The 26737-nt window shown below is 39.2% G+C and overlaps 1 protein-coding gene across 2 annotated transcripts in view; it reads left to right on the top strand.

The window, feature by feature from the left end:
- The window catches only part of LOC5578236 (apolipoprotein D), a 146722-nt gene that overhangs the window by 114917 nt on the left and 5068 nt on the right, over nt 1-26737 (top strand). Inside the window, exons 4-5 of one of the 2 annotated variants that reach the window (XR_002502535.1) lie at nt 11655-11967; nt 13406-13431. Coding sequence is in view for 1 of the 2 variants with exons in the window: in XM_021854302.1 (XP_021709994.1) it covers nt 11655-11861 (207 nt within the window). In the remaining variant the exon portion in view is untranslated. The remainder of the gene's footprint in view (nt 1-11654; nt 11968-13405; nt 13432-26737) is intronic. The other variant, XM_021854302.1, reaches the window with a different exon arrangement.

The raw sequence follows: 26737 nt of genomic DNA on the forward strand, positions 1-26737 counted from the left end.
AAAGAAGGTTGGATATGTTTTCTTCATACTTGCGATGCTTCCAAAACTCAACTCATAATTTTCCCTCATAAACCAAAAGCACTTTATTTAAAACCTTCAAGACATGTTATCACGATGAGAAGGGTTCCAATGAATTGTTCAGAAGAAGGTAAGTATCTAGAGTTCAAGCTAAATAAAAATGTGGCTTTTAAAAATCACGTTGAGGGCATTCAAGCCACATGTAACAAATATATAAAATGTCTTTATTCACTCATTAACAGAAAACCGAAACTTTTCTTAAGAACAAACTTTTGATCCACAAAAAAATCAGGCCAGCCATATTGTATGCCGTACCATTATGGACTAACTGTTGTAATACCAGGATGAAAGTCCTATAGAGGATTCAAAATGAAAATCTGAGAATGATCCTGAAGCTCCCTCCCTGGTTTGATACTAATAAGTTACATAGAATATCCAATGTTGAAACATTGGAACGAATGTTGAATAAAATTATTAATAGTTTTGTACAAAAACTGTTGCAACATTGTATTGTCACGATCAATGCGTAATGTATTTAGGTGAAGTTAATTGAAAGCGTGTTATCCTCTTATAAGGAGGTGAATTATATTCACCTGTAAACATTCTGAATTGCTACGATAAATGAAATGTTAGATGTTGTTAACAAAATGTTAATAATAACTCAATTCACAAATTAGAATGATGGTGTTGCCCTACGCAGAACATAGATATAAGAAATGAATGTAATGTTAGAATTGATACTAACAAAGGAATGAGAAAAGAGCATTTTCAACTACTTTGCCTTACTTATAACTCGTGTGGTGCATGGGATTGAAATGAGACTCGTCTCAAAAATTAAACCCCGAAGCGTCGTAGTGAATGCGCTGTTGAATAATTGAATCAAAAGTTAATGCGATGCGAACATTTCTAATAGAAATACATGACTCGAGTCTCCATGGTCCTTGCGACCAACACTAATTTACATCCTTAAAAAGCGAAAAAATGGCTAACCTTTTCCGCAAGTGGCTTTCTGTCAACACCTTTAGTCGCTCATTTTTTTCCTCGGTTTTCTATCAAAGTTCTGCTTCCACGTTGTAACTCTATCTCCAGTGTGTGCGGTTTGTTTTCATGTGGGCTCAAGCAGAAGGTGTTCCCGGGACTGCTGGGGCCAACCCGAGCGACCTCAAGCCAACACGCTTTTGCGATCCTCATCGGTTGCTTGCATTGGCGTAGCCAGGAGTGGAGGGCATGCGTCATGACCAATTTCTGAGAGTAAATCTATATGCCAGGCTTCTGTCAACGATCACTCAAATATTTCTTCAAAAATCCGCAAGGAATCTGCCGAAATAATAATTATTAAATCCACAAACAACTGTTTAAAACATATTTCTGCAAAAGATATTGAATGTTGATGTATTCAATTAAAAAAAAAACAAACATTGTCGGTCTCTAATAACAATGTTTGTTTAACTAACATTCATTCTCTTCCACGATTATAAAATTATTCAAGCAACAACATTTATTAGTCCCAATGTTGTCTAACTTAATACTAGTCTTTTATAAGACAATTTTCACCGTTCAAGTAAATTCCAGCTACACTTTTAGGATTTCTTTGGACTCCTTTGAGTGAAGGAGTTTAGATGTACAAGCAAAAAACTAAAGATATCATTTCATTTATTTAGTTAACATCTAAACAAATAACACTAAATCCAAAATTTCACGCCACAATACTCGGTTCGTGGCCACATCTCTCCATCCTCGGTTCTGCCCCACGCTCCCAAATCGATGCGCACTTAATCCGCCCACCTAGCTCGCTGCACTCCCCGCTTCTTGCCAATTGGATCCGAAGCGAACACCATCTTTGCAGGGTTGCTGTCTGGCATTCTTGCAACATGCCCTGCCCATCGTATCCTTCCAGCTTTGGCCACCTTCTGGGTACTGGGTTCACCCTGGGATCGTCCTAAGCACTCGACGTTCGAAGACTCCAAGTGCTTGCAGGTCCTCCTCGAGCATCGTCCACGTTTCATGCCCGTAGAGGACTACCGGCCTTATAAGCGTTTTGTACATGGTATATTTGGTGCGGGTGCGAATCTTTTTTGATCGCAGCTTCTTGTGGGGACCATAGTAGGCCCGACTACCACTGATTTCACGGCTAACGTTATTGTCAGTCGTCAGCAAGGACCCAAGGTAGACGAACTCGTCGACCACCTCGAACGGATCCCCGTCTATCGTAACACTGCTACCTAAGCGAGCCCTGTCTCGCTCGGCCTCACCAGCTAGCATGTACTTTGTCTTGGTCGCATTCACCACCAGTCCAACTGGTCTGCCACCTTTTGAAATGTTCGACCGACAATGTCCATATCATCCGCGAAGCAAACAAAATGACTGGATCATACCCCCGGGCTGTTAAGCCCGGCTCTTTGTGTAACACCTTCTAATACAATAAATATGTACAGACATGGAAGTTCATCATTGTGAGATATAGAATTCACTGGGTTGGTAAGTTGCACAAGGTTTGATCACAGCAATCGGTTTTAGACTGTCATAGTGTCAATGTTGGCACGCTGCTGTTACTTGCACACTAGATGCATTCGTACTCTGCCTCACTTGCGAACCGATACTTGGAGGGTAAGTTGTGTGAGCATCGCGTGGAGGGTGATTCCTTTCCCGTTGATAATCGGAACTCCACATTGGCGATCCTGCCAGTTTTCTGCGGAAATACACCTGGAATTTATTATCATATTTAATGGGAGGAATCACCCTGCAGCATTGCTCAATTGAAATAGAAAAAGTAAAAAAGTGCAGAGTGAGAGAATTCCAGTTCCCCGTCCAAGATTTGTTTGTTTTTCTAGTACGAAAAAAAGTGTTGATATAAAAGTTTTCTGCAGAAAAGACAAACCGAAAGGCTTTGGTGGCGTGTTAAAAATGAACAGGAAAGCAGCAGATTGAGTGATCTTGTTGTCTTGCTATGAGCAAACGTCAGATCGGAACCTTGCAGCGGGTTGTTTGTCGTGGGGGAAGAGTATCCCCGGCAATGTCCGCTGCCGCAAAGCTAGAGCTAATTGATCTTGTTGTTTTGCAATGTGCAAATGTCAGATCAGAAGCTTTCAGCGTGTTGTTTGCCGTGGAGGAAGAGAATCCCTGGCAATGTCCGCTGCCGGAAAGCTAGAATTTGCAGATCTTGTTATTTTGCAATGTGCAAATGTCAGATCAGAAGATTACAGCGTGTTGTTTGCTGTGGGGTGGAAGAGCCCCAGCAATGTCCGCTTCCAAAAGATATTTTTTGTTGATCTTGTTGTTTTGCTATGCGCAAATGTCAGATAAGAAGCCTAACGTGTTGTTTGCCGTGGGAGAAAAGAAGTCCCGGCAATGTCCACTACTAAAAAGCTAGAATTCGTTTATCTCGCTGTTTTGCTAAGTGCAAATGTCAGATCAGCAAATTAAAGCGTGTTGTTTACCATGATAAAAGAGTGGTTCCAGCAATACGCACTGATGAAAAGCAAAAACTCGAAAGCTCATGTTGTGTTTTTTTTCGTGAGAAATATGAGCCTTGACAAAGCCTGAAGCCAGAAATTCAAGAATTAGTTGATCTCATTGTTGGCTTTGTGGAAGTGTCAGATCAAATTCTTCAAGAGTATAGTTTTCATGGGAAAAGAAACACGACAATGCGAGAATTATGATGCTGTTGTTTTGTAATGGGCAGATGTACTTGCAAAATTACACAAAGCGAGCTTTTGCGATTGTACTATTTTTGATCTATGTAAATGTCTGAATGGAAGCTTGCGATTTATTGACTGATCAGCAAATGCGCCAGTATTGTTTTTGTGTGGCAAGTGATCACAATATCCTTTAGCGAAGAAGGGAAAGTTCGAGAATTGTTTTTGTGTTTTTGTGAAAAATGCTAAAACTTTGAGTGTGTTGTTCGCCATGAGATACAAGACTTGCTGAAAAAAAGAGTTTTCATTCCTCTATTTTGTTCTTTGGAAGCGTAAAAAAAATCAGCGGCCAAAGAGCTCATAAAGTCTGCTGACAAAAAAGCATGTATCAATAGATTATTTTGTTTGAAACTTTTTGTAATTAATTAGGCTATTCGATGAGCAGCGCCTACTGGTAGAACGTTTCCAATCATGTGCTCGTGTCAAGTTTCCTAAAAATTGATATCAATGGTGTCGAACTCACGAAAAACGTTGAACTAAAGCTAAGTATGCTATTCCGCTCAAGAAAAGTAAAAATTTCTGCTCAAGCAATGGTCAAGAAATTTCCTACAGTGAGCTTTATTTGAAATGACATTTCTTTTCAACTGCGTACTGCGATCAAAGAAAAATGCTTTTCTTGAGCATTTCTTGCAAGAAATTTCCCACGCATCGAGATAGGCGATAACTTTTCTGTTGAAGTGCATACTTCGCTTAAAGATGAAATGCGATGAATTTTTCTTCTAGTCCAAAATTGACGTGGCGTGGCGGGTTGATTATCGAAGGAATATTTCGCACTTTATAGTGTGTTTTGATGTTTACCAAATATGTATACAGAAATGGACGACAAACGTATGACAGCGCAGAATACCAGAACGGATCATCTGATTTGTACTGAGTCTGTTTTGTATGGGCGAATTTTACGCAATGAAAGATTATGAGGTAAAATACAGGGTAAATGTTTAAGGAAGATTAACAATTCTGAAATGGCAGTTGATACCAAATAAAAGTGATAAAAGGCTGCTAAGACTGGTTAGACGGTTGGCCAGACATGAAATGAGTGATAATTGATACCTGATAGATGCATGACCAGAATTACATGATGAATGTCAAGGTGTCCCTGACACCGCAGTGGAAAGCATGGTTGAAACTAGAGATGGACGTTATTCAAAATGCTTAGATTTTTAGAATATACGAGCATGACCATCCAAATTTTGATACTAAGGTACTTTACAAAAGATGATTATTGCGAAAGAACATGGAATATGGATGATTTTAAATGACATTACAGAATCGTCAAAATAACTGTATGATTCATGCAATACACAATGATCAACTTATATGCAGAAAATTAAAAAAAGACCTTTAAATTAATAAACTGATCAAAATTTAAATGTGAAAAGATGTTTTTATAAAAGGTGATTTAATTTATCGTTTTTGAAAATTTGACTTCATTTAGTTTGAAGAAATTCAATTTCTTTGGAGCAGAGGGAGAATGTGAGATATAGAATTCACTGGGTTGGGAAGTTGCACAAGGTTTGATCACAGCAATCGGTTTTAGACTGTCATAGTGTCAATGTTGGCACGCTGCTGTCACTTACACACTAGATGCATTCGTACTCTGCCTCACTTGCGAACCGATACTTGGCAGGGTAAGTTGTGTGAGCATCGCGTGGAGGGTGATTCCTTTCCCGTTGATAATCGGAACTCCACAATCATATTATCGTAGTCCCCGACAGGATTCAAACGAACCAGAATGTTCGCCTGAAACCTTTACACAATTTTGGACACCCTCCATCGTCTCTCTTATCAGTCTCGTGAGCTTCCCGGGAAAGCTGTTGTCGTCCATGAATTTTTCATAGCTTTACGCGGTCGATACTATCGTATGCCGCCTTGAAATCGATGAAAAGGTGATGCGTTGGGACCTGGTATTCACGACATTTTTGGAGGATTTGCCGTACAGTAAAGATCTGGTCCGTTGTTGATCGGCCGCCAACGAAGCCGGCTTGATAACTTCCCACTTACTCGTTTACTACAGGTGACAGACGATGGAAGATTCTTCTTCTTCTTTCTGGAATTACGTCCCCACTGGGACAAAGCCTGCTTCTCAGCTTAGTGTTCTTATGAGCACTTCCACAGTTATTAACTGAGAGCTTACTGTGCCAATGACCATTTTTGCATGCGTATATCGTGTGGCAGGTACGAAGATACTCTATGCCCTGGGAAGTCGAGAAAATTTCCAACCCGAAAAGATCCTCGACCGGTGGGATTCGAACCCACGACCCTCAGCTTGGTCTTGCTGAATAGCTGCGCGTTTACCGCTACGGCTATCTGGACGACGGAAGATGATCTGGGATAATACTTCGTAGGCCGCATTTAGAATGGTGATCGCTCGAAAGTTCTCACAATCTAACTTGTCGCCTTTCTTATTGATGGGGCATATTACCCCTTCCTTCCACTCCTCCGGTAGCTGTTCTGTTTCCCAGATTGTGCCTATCAACCGGTGCAGACAAATGGCCAACCTCTCCGGGCCCATTTTTATGAGTTCAGCTCCGATACCATCCTTACCAGCAGCTTTGTTGTTCTTGAGCTGGTGAATGGCATCCTTAAACTCCCTAAAAGTGGGGGCTGGTTGGTTTCCATCGCCCGCAGTACTGACGAAGGCACTTCCTGCGTTGTCTCGACCTTCATTGCCTGTGCTTTCAGCGCCATTCAGGTGCTCGTCGAAGTGCTGCTTCCACCTTTCGATCACCTCACGCTCGGCCATCAAAATGCTCCCATCCTTATCCCTGCACATCTCGGCTCGCGGCACGAAGCCGTTGCGGGATGCGATGAGCTTCTGATAGAACTTGCGTGTTTCTTGAGACCGGCACAGCTGTTCCATCTCCTCGCATTCCGTCTCGTCCAGGCGGCGTTGTTTCTCCCGAATGAGGCGGGTCTGCTGTTGCCGTTTCCGTCTATAACGTTCCACATTCTGCCGGGTCCCTTGCTGCAGCATGACCGCCCGCGCTGCGTTCTTCTCCTCCCGAATCTGCCTACATTCCTCGTCGAACCAATCGTTCCATCGACTCCGTCCCACGTACCCGACGTTGCTCTCAGCTGCATTGTTGATGGCTGCCTCTACTGTTCTCCAGCAGTCCTCAAGAAGGGCTTCATCCAGCTCACCCTCTTCCGGTAATGCAGCCTCGAGGTGCTGCGCGTATGCCGCTGCGACATCCGGTTGCTTGAGCCGCTCTAGGTCATACCGAAGCGGCCGTCGGTACCGTACGTTGTTAACGACGGACAGTTTTGGGTGCAGATTAACCATCACCAGATAGTGGTCAGAGTCGATGTTAGCGCCACGATAGTTCCTTTCGTCGATAATGTCGGAGAAGTGCCGTCCATCAATCAGAACGTGGTCGATTTGTGATTCTGTTTGCTGTGGTGATCTCCGGATGGCCATATTCTTAGAGGCGGCAAAATCAATTAGTCGTAAGCCGTTTTCGTTCATCAGCCGGTGAACGCTGAACTTTCCAATAGTCGGTCTGAACTCCTCCTCCTGGCCAACCTGAGCGTTTAAATCTCCTATGATGATTTTGACGTCATGGCTTGGGCAGCGGTCGTTCTCGCATTCGAGCTGCGCGTAAAAAGCGTCTTTATCATCATCAGTGCTTCCGGAGTGGGGGCTGTGCACATTTATTATGCTGAAGATGAAGAACCGGCCTTTAAGACCCAACTTGCACATTCTCTCATAGATCGGCCACCACCCGATCACACGCCTCTGCATATCACCCGTCACTATAAAAGCTGTTCCCAGCTCTAAACGTTGGCACCATTGATCCCTTCCAACACACTTCCTGCAACGCTACGATGCCGAATCCACGATCCTTCAGCACGTCGGCGAGTATGCGTGTGCTCCCGATGAAGTTGAGAGATTTACAGTTCCACGTACCGAGCTTCCAATCGCTAGTTCCTTTACGTCGCTGTGGTCTTCGCCGATTGTCCCGGTTCGTATTCTCTCGTTGATTATTCATTGCTTGATGTTTTTACGGTTAGCTTGCAGGGCCTGACACCAACCCCTTAGATTTCCGGAGGACCATTCCCTCTAAATGTTCGGAGGGCCGGGCCATAGTGCGCCGTTTCCCGGGTAGAGGAGAATTGTAAAAGAATAACAAAACTTACCATTAAAATAAAATGTTTGAATAGCAAAATTTGTTCTTTGTTTGTTTGAAATAAGAGATAAAATAACAAAAATAATAACTAAGTTTATATGGCACAAAAACTAAATAATATCATATTTTGCCATTCTAATAACAAAATCATAGCAAAAATATAGGCAACCGTAAATAACAAAATATGTTATTATTTAGATATTGATAACAAAATAATAGCTAAATAAGCTATTCACGAGTAGATCAAAATAATGGTAACTTAAGTTCTTTGACTTTATTATCTAAATTTAGCATGATTGAAAAATAAACTTTTTGCTCTCCTGCAAAAAACATTTGCTTTTTAAATCTTCAATATCATACGAATAGTAAAATGAGCTATTGTGGCAAAATATGATGTTGGTTTGTTCTTATGAATTATTTAAATAAAGTTTTCAAATATCAAACTAATAACATATTTTACTGTGATAGCGATGTTTGTTATTCTTTAGATATTTAATGTTTTTTTAGTATTTTGGCACAAATAACTAATTTTACCATGATAGTATATTTTGTTATTGATTAGTTATTACATGACTTTCAAGTATAACATACCAATGACAAATTTTGCTATGATTGTATGTTTTGCTATTGATGAAATATTTATAATATATTAATAACATAATAATGGTTAAACTAGATATGATTGCAAAATTTGTTCTTATTTTACCATTATTTTGTTATTCACCTCTACCCGGGTTAGCTTAGAGTCATTCTCTGGCACTCGAACGATGATCAGCCGCCCCTGACATGGGGAACAGACGCTGTTGTGAGCCGCTCCTAACATAGAGTACAGACGCTCCAGGTTTGCAGAAACAAAAGCAAAAGCAAACCTCCCCATCCCTGTCAGCATACGACCAAAGCTCCCACCGGGGGTTGGTTACCCGATCTTCTCCAATGTTACTCGTACCCCGGTCAGTACCGCGAGGAGGTAGGGATAGGAGTTGCTGGGCAGGAGGCTAAGGAGCGCACAGAGGGGTCTATTTCATTCCTTCAGGTACGCGAAGCACCAGTGGTACGCCATGCCCAGCCATTTACCAACCCGCCTCCCCATCCCTCCAATATAAATACTGCAAACGCCCATGGTTTCTTCGACGGGTAGAGGAAGATTATACCCCCCCCAGTTCAGTGAGTAACTCAAAAAAGCTGCTGGTTTTCTGCTGGGTCCTTGTGCCACGCGTTTCCTCGGGTCGGCTGGGTGATAGGTATCCTCTTGACTATTTATGCTCTAGCGATCTCTGGCGGTCGACGAAGCGGTTTTGGGTTGAAGAGTGCATCGCTGCCATGGAAAGCATCCTCTCCAACCAAGCCAGGGGAGTTTTGTCGCTGGGTGTAATGTTCGTACCAACCCGATAAGAGGATTACAATAAAACTGGATTACAATTATTGTTACAGATTATAAATTTGTTACAGATTATTAATTTTCATTTCATTTTTGTCAGAAGCGTTCTGAGTTGCTTAAGGAAATTATTACACAATAAAAACAAAATCATATATAATAATGAATTTAAGCACCATTTGTTAAAGTTAAAAAAGTTATAAAATAACATTTTTTATAATTCTGCCCAGATCACTATAATGTTCGTGTAATGAAATCATTTTTTGTGTTACACGATTGTTGTATGTGCAAAGATTCCGTATAAGATGTCGCAAAATGCCTTATGAAGGTGATATAGTGCATATTATACATGATCGCATATTATACAAAAATCGGCATTCAATGCGAGTATATAGATTTGATTGTGAATTAATCTGTAATCTTATGCGACTAAATTTATGATAACAAAGATGATTTGACAGTAGCTACGGATTGATGCGACTTAGTTTATACATAACATACTTCATATGCGGAACAGAACCAAATGTACTGATGAACTCAGAAAATAGCGGTTTACGCGAAGAAACTCGTCAGTCAAACGACTTCTTTCACCGTGTTGTGAGGATGCGATGTTGTTCGAACAAATAAACGACTTTATACGTATTCTTTTATGCGACTTCTAGTTGTCTGTGTGTTATTAGAAATAGCACAATGCGTTATGTTCTTGTTTAAATCCAAACATTGTTAGTTATATTTTTGTTTGAATTGTAAGATATATTATGTTTTAATGTTGTTTATTGTAAGGGGAACTATGTTAAATATTTTATTTTTTAAACTACTTTTCAGTTAAACATATTTTGTTAGAAAAAACTTGCTAACTGAGTAATGAACTCTGTAACAATTCTGGTGTAATCCACTGATCGGGTATCTCTTTTGGAGGGACGATAAGATACCATCAGAAAAAGGGGCCAGTAAATTTTAGCTTCCAGACAGGCAGGCCAGGCCAGACAAGGCCTGTCGTCATTTTTTTTTATTCGGCGAAAGGACGAAAGTTGTCCTACAGGGCAGCGTGTGTTTTCTGGGCATTTAGGTGGGGTAAGGAAATGAATATTTTATCACCACTTACCACACGCAAAAGTTCGTACACTTTGCCATTGTACGGTGCTTTGGTTACCATAAATGTGTTTTTGCATACTCGGCTGAAGTGAATTGTTTGTCGAGTTACAGTGGTTTGTTTAGCTCTTGATTGAAATGTTGCTTGGCTTCTGGCTGCTGATGGTAATACACGTGGTGACGTGAACTTGTCAGCTTCCTGGTGCATTTTGGCATGTCCTGTAGCATTTTATCCAAACCTTTGTATTCGAGGCGTTTATCTTTAATCTGATGGTTGTAGCTTCACGCCCAAGGTATTTTTTTACTGTTTCTTTTATTCTGCTGATTGAATGATACATTTATTTTTTTTAAGTTTAGGTGAAGAAAAAGTTTCCAAACTTTTTTTGCGATCTACTACGATGACACCAAGGTTTCGTTCTTTGGCGGAGAGGACTGTGTCATTCGCAAACAAACATTTTTGATATGCGTGAGATAACTTAGATAAGTCCCAAAATGCTGCCTTGAGGAACACCAGCTCTTACAGAAAGTCTTTCACACTTGAAATTCTGATAACTAACCAGAAGCATACGATTTAACAGACAGCTTGAGATTATTCTAACAATGTATGTTGAAAAATTAAAGATTTTTAATTTAACAATCAAGCCTTCATACCAAACACGTTTGAATGCTTTTCTTATGCCTAAGAGAGCAAGACTGCTATCGACGTATGTTTCATATGTATTTCAGTCGGCTCGTTGATAAATGAACGTGAAGCTGACAGGATTGAGATTCGCTTTATGGGATATTTGAAATGTAAAAGGGACATGATCAGAATCAAAATCAGCTTGAGTAATCAATTGGCTAATCCAATCCAAGTCCAATGCCATGAGCAATGTTTGACATTAAAGTCACCAATTTCCTTTTTTTTTGTCTTATTGCGAATCAATTTTTGCAAGTCAGTTTGAAGCATATTATTAACTTGTTGTCCAGTGCATTGAAAAGGCAAATCAGCAGCTATGAAAGTATATTTGCCAACCTGGATTTTAACAGAAACACCTTAAGTTTCAATAAGGTTTCATAAGACCTAAAAAGTTGTTTTTGTTTTTATAAGCCTTTGAATGATGATGGCAACTCTACCCACACGCTCCATCCGTTCGATCATTACGATAAACAAAAAAGTTTGGCTCTCTTACAAGAACCGTTTTGATTTGATTTTTGAGCATCTTCACACACTCCGGTCAATAGTTGAATATTGATGTTATCCACGAAATTGTTTGTCGAAGCATTGAAGTATTCATTTTATTCCCCTACAGTACAAATTTATTTGATCAATGGCAAAATATTCATCACGATCTCCTCTCATTTCAGATCCGCAACCGCTTGTCCAGCTTTTCGGTCGATCCCTTTGACCTTAGCATCATCGACCAAACCGGGTGCCCGAAGGAGGGAGAAGCCGGCTTCAATATCCACATCGACTCGAACACCTTCTCGACGAAAAACATTGCCAACGTGTTCCGCAAGGCCGGCGAAAAGATCGGCGATGGGTTCGAGTATGCCGTGAATGCGGGCAAAAAGGTTACACATTTATTCTAAAATACCAGAAGCACTCCATCCCGACCAACCGACAAGCTTGACAGGATGCGTGCACTTGCTCTTCAACCTGTGTAACCCCATTCTCTATATAAGCTTAGCTTAGCTTAGCTTAGACTGACTACACATATCAATGGTTGCTATTCCGTGATTGACCGAAGTCAGTGAAAATGCACAAAGAATCAACTAGAAGTTCGGCTGGGATTGGCCATAATCTTCTTCAGTGTGCATAATTCAGTGCCTCTATTTATACAGGGTCAATAACGGCGCCGGCCACGTCCTTGCAGTCAGGTGGGATTGGGGGAAGGAATGTTAGTGTGTAACCTTTGCTTTTTGGAGACCGTGTTTGCCTCTGCATCTCCACAAAGGTTACTGGGAGGGATGTTTGTTAATGGGGAGGATCGTTGGGTCATAGGATTCACTTTGATAAGCGATTAGACCATGATAAACAATGATTTGTGAGATATATACATGCTTATACGTAAATATAATATTTTCATTTGATATGAACAATTTCTATGTAGAGGAAAATTATGCCGACACATGAGGTGACGAACCATTCAAAGTTTGTTGAACAAATACCTAAATGTAACATTCCTACAGCTGACAGGACGAAAGCATGTGTTATTATATTTTACTCATTTGAAAAGAAACAAAAAACTCGATTGGTTGGGACATCATAGAACACTCTTATTCTTATGCCGACACTTACAGTGGCGAACCATCCAAAGTTTGTTGAATAAAGTGAACCTTTCGCAAGTCTACACTTGTAGTGTTGAACCATTCAAAGTTTTTTTAATTACAAAAATAAAGGTATATAAGAGGTGTTCCGAAAAAAAAAATGTTAAACATAAATAAATCATGAATCAGAGTTTGTGTCGCCACTCACAGTGACGAACCATCCATAGTTTGTTGAAAAATCATATTTGCATCCCACCATTGTAACGATTGAATGTGCAGTCATACATATTTTATAGATTAGAAATAGTAGCATGAAACGAGCTCACCAATTGATCCGTTATCCTTGACTGAGCAGCCACAATCCACTTTCGGCTTCACTCGTTTGCTCGGCTATAAAAAAGCACTCAGGAAAAAAAAATAAGCGCGCGACCCAAAAAGAATAATAAAAAAAAAAAAAACTGTTCGGGCTTTCTTGACGCACTGCCCAGGAGCAAGCGTCAAGGTCGAAGGATCAAACAGAACTAACCGATCGCGGCACTTTTTCAGTTACTCCAACCGAACTCACCGATCACGCCACTTTTTCACTTACTAGACCAACGCGCGACATGTTTGATCCTGCCCTCGTCGTTCGCCCCGGCAAAAGCAAGTGTCAAGGTCGAAAGATCAAACAGAACTAACCGATCGCGGCACTTTTTCACTTTCTTCAACCGAACTCACCGATCACGCCACTTTTTCACTTACGAGACCGACGCGCGACATGTTTGATCCTGCCCTCGTCGCTTGCCCCGGGAAAAGCAAGTGTCAAGGTCGAAAGATCAAACAGAACTCTGTGTAACCCCATTCTCTATATAAGCATAAAAACTCCGGATTTCATGTAATTGGTTGCTATACTACTTCGCTCATCCTTCTCACCAAAAAAAAACAACTCCCACAACTCGTCGTACGAAATCAAATATTGTGCTTTTCACCAGACCTTTGTACCTGGTCCGGAATTATTTTCGAACCATCCGCAATTCCCCATCCACCGCACAGTAGGACGAATGATCAAAATCGTGAACTTTTTTCAGTAGCAGGTGTTTTAATCGGTATGGTGTTTTCAGATTAAAATTCTAAAAAAATATGGCGCATCGTGTGTTCAAATCATTTGATACGAAATCTCGATTGCATTTCAGAATTCGTTCTCATTTGGTGTTGACGCACGATCGAAGCAAGCGAAAAAAGACATCTTACCTGGGATTGAATCCTGAGAAAATTTAGATAATGTCTCAATTATCGCTCACTGTAACAATCACCCAGTTTACACCATCATCATCTGGTGAGCATGTTGCAAATAGAAATATTAGTAGTAGAACGCTAGTAGCGCTGATGTCACAAAACTGATTTTAATTATTATTACCTTTAATTATGGTTTTTCATTGTTTGTTCAATGCCTTGTTGTTGTTTATGTTTTTATAATTGATTTGACACTTTGATGCCCGGTACTCAGGCTGTCAATTCGTGGCAAACTAGATGTTGGTAACACGAACAGCAGCGACATTAGCATTCTTAGGTTAATGCTTCTACTATGTTGCACGAAATGCTGTTTTTGCAACAAGACCTGCAGATGGCAGTAGTGTGATACATCAAACGCGAAGTTAAACGATGCGTGCGCCTCTGAATGTGATTTGTGAAACATATCAAATTTGGAATGATCTTTAAATAAGTGGTCGATGGAAATTTCGCCAATGTTACGTCTGTTGGTCTGTGCTATTTCTATCTGATGTTCGGGGATTGTTAATCGTGCCAGTAAAATAAAACGCCTACCCCCAATGCAAAACAAGCGAGAAAAATGATTTTATCATTGTTCTCTATTTGGGGCTCTCGTTCACTGCTCCTATTTATCAGACTTGTTACAACCGATACATGGCCGAACAGATATAATGTTTTTCTTCGCTTGCTTTGATCGTGCTTCAAAATCAATTGAAAACGAATTCTGCCATGCCTGCATCCTACCCGTATCGGTCCATGATCGGCAATGTATCGCAAGTTGTAATAAGCATGATAAATCGCTGCAGCGAACGAGAGACCCAAATGAGAGTGTGATGATAAAACCCGTTTTTCTCGCTTATTCACCGTTGAGGGTGGATGTGTTGTTTTACTGACACGATTAACAATTTCCGCACATCCTATAACAATAGTGTCCTCCAAATTTTGGAGCTTGTTTAAATGGGTTTTATGATGCAATGTTTCCCCGCTGATAAAATCACTGTAACAGAAGATGATAAGCAGGCTCTCATGATGTGTTGCAAATCATGATAAGAGAGAGATATTCTCAAGGTTCTCAGAATCCAACCCCTGCTTGCATGAAATTATTATGTAAATGTAAATGTAATTATGTAAAGGTTATGGAATTAGGATATGCACTCATGTGGTAATGCATTTTTAGGCTTACTTTCTAGTATAATGTTTTGCATTAGTAGAAAGCTTAAAATGGAAAGCTACGATGGTACGATTGATTGGCACGAGTTAAAAAATACCAAATCAAATGTATCAAAAATATTCTAAATGAATCTTGAAAATGGGAAAACAGAAAGTAAACTTTCGTTTTCCAAACCGCGAGGTAATGTTTTATTAAATAAAAAAAAATCAAGGATTAAAATATAAATTTGTTTAAAAATAAAAAAATAAAACTAATTTGGAGATCCATTAAAGAACTGCCCCTTCGTTTTTCCAATAATGCTTCTAGAATTCTCATCAGAAAAATTACAATACTTTAATTATTGACAAATGCTAATTTCCTTTATGAAGTTTTTCAAGAAATGGTATAAATAATGCTATATGAACTTCTCCAGACTTTTGTCATAGTATTTATCCGAATTTTTCTGTATTACCCTAGAGATTCTTCCAGAAATTTTACCCCGGATTTTTTGTGAGAATTTCATCGGGATTTCTCATACTTTTTTCCAAGCACGCATTCAAAGTATCGGCTCTACCCCATTTGGCATAATGCCATTTGGCATAATGCCGTTTGGCATAACGCCATTTGGCATAATGGCCAATTGGCATAATGGCCATTTGGCATAATTTGAAGAATACATTTCCACAAAAAAAAATCTTAAATTTGGACTCGATTAGTCCAATGTGTCATCTTCGACTCTAGACAATAGAATTGAATCACTTCCGACCGGCGCCTTCCAAGTTACACTTGTAGATTTGAGTACTTATTCGTATCGCTTCATGAAGGAGTAATATGAGGAGTATTAAATTTGCCACCATAAAGTGATCTCGCTTTAATCAATCGTATAATGCTCTCTGAACGTCTGACTTCTTTTATTTGTGATTATGTTGTAGTTCGATTTTTGACCGTGGCTTGGATTTTACAATTTTGTCGCTGCTGAAAAAGCAGTTATATGAAACCATTTAGCTTAGCCTCTAGAAATATTGATTTATTTTATTTCTGAGGGCGTAGAAACCAAATATAAAGAACTACCAATGTTCTAAAGAAGGACAATCTCAAGAGTGAGGCTTTGCCTTAAATGCTACAAAAATCAGTTGATATCGGTTAATATTTCAGTAGGGAAGTTAACATCTCGTTGAATGGCTGAAAATCTTGCCTTTTTTGACAGTACATGTATTCCTAATGACGTGTTCTACAATTAGCCTTTAGGCATTCAACAATTGGCGAATTACTCTATTAGAAATTATACCTTCTTTCAAACATAAACTGTTCTTTTTAGTTTGCAGCGTAACGAATCATAGGCACGCCAAGATTGAAGTTTATTACATAATATTGTGTTGATTCGAATTGCCCGTACGCTTCGAATTTTGAGAGTTAAGGCGAAAAAACACTTCTTATTTATCTGGGCCAGTTGTTTGTTTGATAAGACTGTTCTGGCTGGGCCTAGGGTTCCGGGTCATTTGGCCGAATGTCGTTTGGCCGAATGCCATTTGGCCGAATATCGTTTGGCCGAAATAGGAAATAATAGTGAATTACAGTTAGCATATTATTGTAGTGAGTTTCGAAACTGAATTTCAAAGAAATTATGCAGCTTATTTTTAAAGAAGGTTAATATCATTGATATACACATAATTGGCTCTTTGGTGTTAGTTCAAAAAACAGTCAGTGCTGAAAGAAGAACATCCTTAATGTAAGTAAATATTCACTTCTCTGCTAGTGGTAATAGCTGCCAGCCGAAGCTTTTGCATTGTGTTTGTAGTCAGCTTTTGACAGTAACTAAAACGGTTCACGACTTATTAGTCCTGCTGCAGGACTGGATTCCTTCGATCCCGCGAATCGTATTAAGTAAATTGTTTCATAATTCTAGTAACCGCAAATCTTGTCTTCTTCTTTTCACAATGGAGAAACTGTGAACTTTTTCCACGTAATTGTTCACCGAGTCAATCGGTTTACTGCTATACGCAAGCAATGGTACAGAGCTCATTTCACATGTTGCAATCTGCAATCTTTGTGGGCTTCGTAGCCATGCGGTTAGCGGCGTCAGTCGTTTAGGCGTATTGTGCTATGGAGTGTGGGTTCAATTCCCGCCCCAGTCGGAGAAAACTTTTCGTCAAACGAAAAATTCTTCACTGGTCCATTGGTCGTTCCGTGTGTCCGTTGTCTAATGTTCGTTATGTTCAGTCTGTGCAGCCTATGGCTGAAGACGGTGTAAATTGTCTTTTTGTCTTTTTTAATATTGGAGGAGAAACAAAAAGAACAGCCTATGATCAAAAGAAGGAAAAATTTATCTATTATGAAAATTTAAGCAAGTGCTATGCAAACAATTTTTATATTAGTATAACTACAAAGAACTGCCGATGGTTTAAAGAAGGTAAAATTCCTAATTAACATATAAGGGATGGTACACAAATTATGTCACGCTGAATTTCAACTTTTTTGACCCCCCCCCCCCCCTATGTCACGTTTTTTGTATGAGTCCTTTGAAAATTTTGTAAGGGTTGTCACGCTTGGCTTGACCCCCTCCCCCCTTGGAGCGTGACGTAATTTGTGCATGACCCCCAAGCTGAATTATTGCCAACAGTAACGAAACCAGTATAACTCGAAAGAATAGCCGATGCTTAAAAGAAGAAAAAACTTCTAATGAAATCATTAAAAAACTGTAACCCCATCATACCGTTGGTAGCCCCAGATGGAACAATCATGAGCTTTGAGTCTTGATGCTATGAGTGGAGTTCACAACTTCGTCCTAAATTAACGGGTCAATTTTATCATTCTCTTGGAGCACTAATATATAGACAAACATAACGTTCCGTCACATCATTAAAGTCAATTAATTATTGGGCAATACCAAACAATCTTACACGTAAGTGTTGTAGTAATTTGATATTTTTTGTTCGTAATTCGGCCAAACGGCATTCGGCCAAACGATCCGTTCGGCCAAATGGCATTCGGCCAAATGGCGTTCAGCCAAACGGCATTCGGCCAAACGGCGTTCGGCCAAATGGCCGGACACCTGGGCCTAGAATCCAAGCCTTAAAATTCCGATACCCAGAGACCCAACCACACACTCCTGGGACCCTACATATCGAACACATCAGCAAATGGGCTGGGACCAAGGACTTTTCTTCCCTTCCGAAAGAAGACGCGACCGACGGCGTCGACGAGAATTGATACCCGACCAACTGGTGTGAAAAACAATCACGCTTACCACTACACCATCGACACCGCTACGAGAATGTCGGAATAAGGTCCAAAAGAGAAACATGCCTCGGCTTTCAAAGGGTCTAGCAATTCGAAGCAGCACGGTATAAACGTTAAAATTAGCTAAAACGCAAAGTCATAAGAACAGCTCATGTTTGGAAGAAGGTGAAATTCACTGATCTATATTAATTGTTCTGCACCAACGCGTAATTTTCATTTCTGTAAAATTAGAACAATTGGCTGCACTATTATGCAGGTTCTGCCACTTCAACTTCTCCTCTAGATATATAACGTATACGTGAAATTCAAAAAAATCCAAGAGAGTACTCAGCCGCAAATGTAATTTCATAGCTTGTGAGAGTCAAGCCCATTCTTTCATTTGGTCAAATTGTACACAACGATTCGGTTCGGTGTTTGTGTTTCAACACACTCAAACTTGAAACCTTTCTAATGATGCTGTATTAAAATCAATTATCCCATATGCTTGGATCTCCATCTCCATGATATGCTCAATCGCAGATATGACTTTACATTGCTGATGTTTTAGTCATCAGCCTCAAATGCACACTTTGTGACAACGAGTATTTCTCAATGTATTCCTTGTACTTCACATTACTAATTCAAACTTAAAATCATGGTCAATATTTTCCCCTTCTTCCAATAAACTTTACTTGTCTTTCAATACCTGAATAAACGTTTTGAAATGTGAGAGAAAAATAATATTTCGTTCAATTATGCCAAATGGCCGTTATGCCAAATGGCTATTATGCCAAATGGGCATTATGCCAAATGGCATTATGCCAAATGGCATTATGCCAAACGGCATTATGCCAAATGGCTTTATGCCAAATGGGGTAGAGCCCAAAGTATCATTGATGAACTTCTCCAGGGGTTGATAGTAACTTTTACAACAATTTCTACAAAATAAGCTTCAGTGGTTTCTCAAATGAGCTTGCAGTGCATCCTGTTGGAAATACTGCACCTTTTTTCCAAATTATTTCCAAGGCATTCTTTCAGAGGAGACTTAGAAGAACATCTGGTAGATTTCCTGAAGAACACTTGATTAAAACTCTGTAAGAATATCTTCAAGGTCAACTAGATATGTTAGTAGAAAAGTTTAGAATTATTCATAGCTTTTTGGAAGGTTTTCTAGAAATAACACTGTAAAAATTCGATTAGGTTCCGTTGAGCAATTCCGGAAGAAATTCTTGGTAGTTTTTAAAATGTTTTTGGATGCATTCCAAATATAAGGGAATATCTTACACGATCCTTATGAATTTATGAATTCCTAGGAGTACTGACATAGGGATTCATTGAAGAAACATTTAAAAAATTTCGTTGAATCTCATTAGGTATCCTTGGAAAAAAACAATTTAAATCCGTAACGGAAGTTCTGAAAGAATAATCTTAGAAAATCCGTATTTCTCTTTCAAAATTTCCAGATTTTCCTGGCGCTCCATAGCTTGTTGGTCTCATTGCTATGGAACTCTGATTTATAGAAGTGGCGGATGGTGTCTTAGGCACTCTTGCGGCAATAAATCGATTTCTATGCTCAAAATCAGAAAACAACAAATTCAAGGGCCAAACATCGGAAGGACTGTCTAGAAACTGGTATGCCTAGCTACCCTAACTGGTGGCCTAGTGACCCTTATTTTTCGAAATTGCGAAATGTTATAAGTTCATCATTGTAAAGTGCTCGTTTTGGTAAAAATCAGGTAAAAATTTGAAGTCCGTACTAATGGTCCCCTAAAAGCCCTGAAGGTATTAAGAGTAGATGACCCCGTGCGCAAAATCGAGCTCGCTGCTCTAGTGCACGTAGCATGAGTACGAAATGCCCTGAAAAACAAAGGATTTTAAGCAGAAAAACTTCAATAACTTTTGCACTAAAATAGATCAATATTTTTGCATGAAAATTTGCGTTTTTTTAAGTTCCTCAAGTCGTTCATAGACCGCTTTGACGAGAAATCTGAAATAAGAAAAATAGGGCCCTAAAACTATTTTGAAGATTTTCATAGTATGTATTTCTTTGATATTCTGCATTTTAAGCATGAAAATAAAATTTTAGACAAAAATGATCTTCTACAAAATTGTTTCTAAAAATGTAAGCTTTCATACTGTGTCATTCAAAACCGAATGGTCCACAATATCAAACAAATCATATAATCAACTTTTTTATTTGCAAAAATACTTGTATATACTATTAGACAAAACAGTAGAACTTGAAATTTTGATCAACTTTGCCAAAACAATGTTTCTGTAGTTCAAAATTTGACCAATCTTGAGTATTTTTTCCTAATCATCGCAGAGTGGTCCAACTAAAAAAAAAGTTTTTCAACTCAATTTTTTTTAATATTAGTTTCTAGTCAAAGTCGTCTATGAACGACTTATAGAACTACAAAACGCAAATTTTCATGCATAAAGATTGTTGATATCTATTTTAATTCAAAAGTTATTGAAGTTTTTGCGATAAAAAATATTTGTTTTTCAAGACATTTTATTAGAGTTACAAAAATAACACATCTGTAATTTTTTGATTAAATATACAATTTTATTTTGACTTTTGAATGCCGTCAAAATATATTTTTTATGTTTGCCCCAATCAGAGATAAACTCAATCAAAGTAGGCATGTTTTTGAGAGAAAAACAACAATAACTCCCAAACGGAAGGAGATAGCGAGTTTCTTCACTCACCAAATTACGCATTTTTCAAAGCTCTAAAAGTGTTTTACAGACTATTTTGAATTGAAAACACTAGAGCCAGAAAACCAGTTTTGTTCGGACCACCCTATGTCAACGTAGGAAAATAGCTCTAAATCGGTCAACTTAGAAGATACAAACAAATTTTTTTTGACAAATTTGCTTGAAATTGAATGGTTTACAACTTTGCTGAAGCATGTATAATATAATTTCTACAAATGAGAAAGTTTGTTACACAATTTCTATGAAGATGTGGTCCACCCTAATTTTTAATAACACCAAACAAAGGACCTTACTAATACAAACAACTTAGTAGAAGACCGTTTTTGTCTAATGTTTCATTCTAAAGCTCGAAATGCATCTTTCCGCGTAAAACTGATTCCTGGACCATAGTGCAATGCTGTAATATTTGAAATTTCTCACGACGTTCGCTACACTCCCATGGTCAGCAATCAATTGTTTTTTCTACAATCACCCGCTACCGTCATCTCTCACGAACCTCACGAGTGATAGGAGGACTATCAAGAAATATTAAAACTGTGTGAAGAATGTCATCTGACACGATGACATTTGATGAACCACAAATTTTACATATATTTCAGAAATGTCCAATCATTAACAATAAGTTTTTTTTTTGTTTAATCGAATGTGGCACACATGTAGCGGAAACAACTATTATTACAAAAAAGATATGAACGAACAAAACCATACCGTTTTCTAGCGTCGAACGTACAAAAGAAAAACGTTTATTTAATGATCATGATAGAGCATTCAATAAACGTTTTTATTTTGTACTGCCGAATGTCAATGATAACGTGCCGACTACCGTCATTGCTAACAACACCGATCATGAGTCACTTTTTAACCCCATAATATTAAAGAAAGTAATGTGTTTCTATTATTTGCATAGATTCTAAAAATATAATACACACCGAATTCAAAAATGGCAATAATAGCGTTTCCCTAGGCCAAATATTCTTACGCACTAACTAAGCATATTTGTTACATTATAGAAACATAGCAATCATGAAATTGTATTTGTTCCTCAAGTCCCTCAACGGAATGATCCATGAATCAAATAATCAAATAATAATGTTTGGAAAAAAAAGTTCAGAGAATTACAATTGAACTGTAAGAACTCATAATACGATTTTTATTGTTTTATATTTTGAGGAGTAGTTTAGTCAATTAAATATGAACAAACTATTCTTTTAATATTCAAAACAAGTTTTATCTTTCAAACATTGGGAAGTTATGTAATGTTTGATTATAATAAATCAGATATGATAGGTTTCTTTATAATATTTATGGGCCAGAAGAAACGTTCAAATAAGAGATTTAAATTGAAGTTAATGACATTTATATTTCCTCATTTGGATACTTATGAATACAGATGCATCCTTCAGTATATGCAACTGGTTATAATTTGGTTTAAACCCAGTGGATTTCATATGCATTCATCCTCCGAAATAATATCAAAATCATTAATAAATGTTCAGACTCATGCAAAATGGTGCAGCCCAAGTGGCGCTAGTTCAAGAACCCTACTTTCGTAGAGGGAACTTCTATCTAGGTAACCTTGTGGACCCAGTTTTTGCTACTTTTAGCAAGCTTGAAATGGCAAACTCGCGCTCCATGCCCCGCGCATGCGTGCTCGTTAATAAAGCAATCGTTGCTACACTCATTTCTGAGTTAACTACCAGAGATGTATGTGCTGTCACAATCGATGTTTCTGTTGGTGACCTCAACAGGAAATACGTCTATTGTTCGGTATATTTACCACATGATGAACCATCCCCAACGGATGACTTCAAACGAGTTGTCGTACACTGCGTAACAAAAGGCCTTCCGCTGATTGTGGGCAGTGATGCCAATGCTCATCACATCATCTGGGGCAGCTCGGATATCAATTTGAGAGGCTCCAGTCTGATGGAATACTTAAGTAGTACAGACCTTGGATTACTTAACATAGGCAATCGCCCAACCTTCATGGTTTCTAATAGAGAAGAAGTGTTAGACATAACGCTCTGCTCGAATAGAATCAGTCACGAGTTGACGAATTGGCATGTATCAGATGAGGAATCATTATCTGATCATCGCTACATCTTCTTTGAACATTCAAATGTAACTGCGCAGACTTTGCGTTTTAGGAATCCCCGGTCAACAAACTGGGAACTCTACATTGAATTGGTTGCGACCAAATTTCATGGATATTCTCCGTCCATTGAAAATCCAAGTGATCTGGATGATGCCGTTGATACTACAACATCCTACATTATGGAAGCTTTTGAAGAAGCATGTCCTCTGCGGTCTGTAAAGACTACAAGAGGGACCCCATGGTGGAATTCCGATCTGACTAGACTCAGGAAACAATGTAGAAGGAGTTGGAACAGACGCCGTTCAGCTGGATCAGAGTCGTTCAAGTCAGCTCGCAAGGCTTACAAGAAGGCCCTTCGTTCTGCTGAACGATTCGGCTGGAAAAACCTTTGTACAAATGTTTCCAGTTTGAGTGAAGTCAGTCGGTTGAACAAAATTCTTGCAAAATCTAAGGATTTCCAAGTGAACGAAATTCGCTTACCTAATGGTGACTTTACTTCTTCCGATGAAGAAGTTTTAGAATGTTTATTCAATACACACTTCCCCGGATGTGTGGACATAGCATCTACGGATGAACCAAATGTCTTTTCATGTAGTTACGAGTCTCTGGCCTCGGCTCGCAGTATCGTAACTACTGAATCGATTCAATGGGCACTTAATAGTTTTGCTCCTTTCAAATCTCCAGGAGCGGATGGGATTTATCCTGTTCTGCTCCAAAAGGGATTTGAGTCTATCAAACATGTTTTGAAAAAGCTACTTGTAAGCAGTTTTGCTACCGGGTACATTCCCAAATCCTGGCGTGATATTACTGTAAAGTTTATCCCAAAAGGAGGACGTGCGTCGTATGAGGAAGCGAAGAGTTTTAGACCAATCAGTCTGACCTCTTTTCTTCTGAAATGTCTGGAACGCATTATCGATCATCACATCCGTGATGTTTATTTGGCAAACATGCCTCTTCATGTGAATCAACATGCTTACCAATCTGGAAAGTCCACTGTGACTCTTTTACACAAAGTTGTATACGATATCGAGAAAGCATTCGCTCAGAAGCAATCGTGCTTGGGTGTTTTCTTGGATATTGAGGGTGCCTTTGATAACGTGTCTTTCGATGCCATATTGGAAGCCGCACGAAACCATGGGCTACCTACAATGATTACCAATTGGATTCATCAAATGCTCAAAAACCGACATCTCTTCTCGACATTGCGTCAAGCAGCGATTCGAAAATTGAGTGTTTGCGGATGCCCCCAAGGGGGAGTCTTGTCACCACTTTTGTGGAATCTCGTAGCAGATACGCTATTGAGGCAACTCAATAATTGCGGTTTTCCAACTTATGGATTTGCCGACGACTATCTAGCTCTGATAGGTGGTATGTGCATAAGCATCCTATTCGACCTGATGCAAAGTGCTCTTCAGGTAGTCGAGAGTTGGTGTCGCCAATATGGCCTTTCGGTTAACCCGAATAAAACATCTATTGTTCTTTTTACGGAAAGACGAAACCGCGATGGAATTCGACCTTTACGTCTTTTTGGCACTGAGATTAATGTGACTGATCAAGTAAAGTATGTCGGAGTCATTCTAGATTCCAAACTTTCATGGACAGCTCACATTGATTTCAGAGTCAAAAAAGCTTGTATGGCCTTCGGTCAATGCCGGCGAACCTTTGGTAAAACTTGGGGCCTCAAACCCAAATATATCAAATGGATTTACATAACAGTTGTTCGACCAATATTGGCATATGGATGTCTTGTGTGGTGGCAAAAGGGCGAAGTGAGAACAATCCAATCAAAATTGGGCCATCTCCAAAGGATGTGCTTGATGGCGATGTCTGGTGCGTTCTCTACAACTCCCACAGCAGCGCTCGAGGCCCTTTTCGACGTTGCGCCACTACACATATATCTTAAACAAGAAGCACTTTCTTGCTCTTACCGTTTATGGGTACTGGATCTACTGGAGAAAAATCCAGTGAATCGTAGATCTACACACACTTCGTTGTTTCCACTTTTGGTGAATTGGGACAAAATTGTCCTTGCTCCAAGTGATCTCACAATTGCTTGTAACTTTCCTTACAGGACATTTACCACACAATTCCCTTCACGGGAAGAGTGGACGTCTGGCTATTTGGAAAGAAGTATATCAAACGATATAGTATGTTACACTGATGGCTCCCTTCTTGAAGGTAGAGCTGGTGCAGGAGTATATTCTCGTGAGCTAAGGCTGAATCAGTTTTACTCACTTGGTAGAAACTGCACCGTTTTTCAGGCGGAAATATTTGCTCTTATGTGTGGAGTGCAATCAGCACTTCAACAGCGCGTAATGGGTAAAGTCATATACTTCTGTTCAGATAGTCAGGCTGCTATAAAAGCTCTCGCTTCGGCCAACTCAAGGTCGAAGCTTGTTATCGCATGTCGAACTCAAATTGAGGAACTGAATTCAGTCAACTCTGTAAACCTTGTATGGGTACCTGGCCATTCTTCCATCGCTGGAAATGAATTGGCTGATGAGCTAGCTCGCGATGGAGCATCGCATGACTTCATTGGCCCTGAGCCGGCTATTCCAATTTCGAAGTGCTGGGTGAAGCTTCAGATAAATTCTTGGGCGGCAACTCAGCACAAGCAATATTGGAATAGTTTGGAGTCGTGTCGTCAAACAAAATTGTATATTACTGAGCCATCTCCAAAGGTGGCGAAGTATTTAACAAATCTGTCAAAGCAGAATTGCAGTCTCTTGGTCAGAGCGTTGACAGGCCAATGCCGACTCAACTATCACATGGCAAATATTCAGCGTGCTGACTCATTTGTGTGTGATAGTTGTGACTCCGATTATGGAACTTCGTATCACCTGATATGTAACTGTCCAGTTTTTGCGCAAATGCGATTCCAATTTCTTGGTAAACACTTATTAAGTGAAACTGAATACAGAAGCCTGAATCTTCAGGACATCCTGTTATTCTTAACCCGCTGTGGTAATGAGCTATAGGCTCTCTTTACGCTCATGCGTTTTGCAGTGCCCTTTTTAGGGCGCTGTTCGAACCCATTGTGGTATGGAGCTACATGCTCTCATTTCGCTTATGCGATCTTCCCTCTTCAAGGGACCCCACTCCTATTTCCTCCCATCTTTCCCTTCCCTTTCCTCTCCCATCGGGTAGATGATGAAATAGGCTCAAATATGGCGATGGCACAAATCTCCCAACTGGTGGGGAACGTGCCTTTGGAGCCGGCCTTCTGATACCTGATACCTGAATAGTCAATTAAATATGAACAAACTATTCTTTTAATATTCAAAACAAGTTTTATCTTTCAAACATTGGGAAGTTATGTAATGTTTGATTATAATAAATCAGATATGATAGGTTTCTTTATAATATTTATGGGCCAGAAGAAACGTTCAAATAAGAGATTTAAATTGAAGTTAATGACATTTATATTTCCTCATTTGGATACTTATGAATACAGATGCATCCTTCAGTATATGCAACTGGTTATAATTTGGTTTAAACCCAGTGGATTTCATATGCATTCATCCTCCGAAATAATATCAAAATCATTAATAAATGTTCATTTAAATTTTATCATAATGTTGCATTTAAAAACCATATTCACTTCCACAAAGTCGATTATTTTGGCTATTTATCGTTTAGGTTCATAAAACGATTACCTAAGGCTTACCAGTGACATAAAATGCACATAATAGCTCGGAATAATCCGAATTTGTTGAGTGCGGTTAACGAAATAATGTTTTATCATGA

The sequence above is a fragment of the Aedes aegypti genome, chromosome 3, assembly GCF_002204515.2.
Source record: "Aedes aegypti strain LVP_AGWG chromosome 3, AaegL5.0 Primary Assembly, whole genome shotgun sequence".
NCBI classification, from domain to species: domain Eukaryota; kingdom Metazoa; phylum Arthropoda; class Insecta; order Diptera; family Culicidae; genus Aedes; species Aedes aegypti.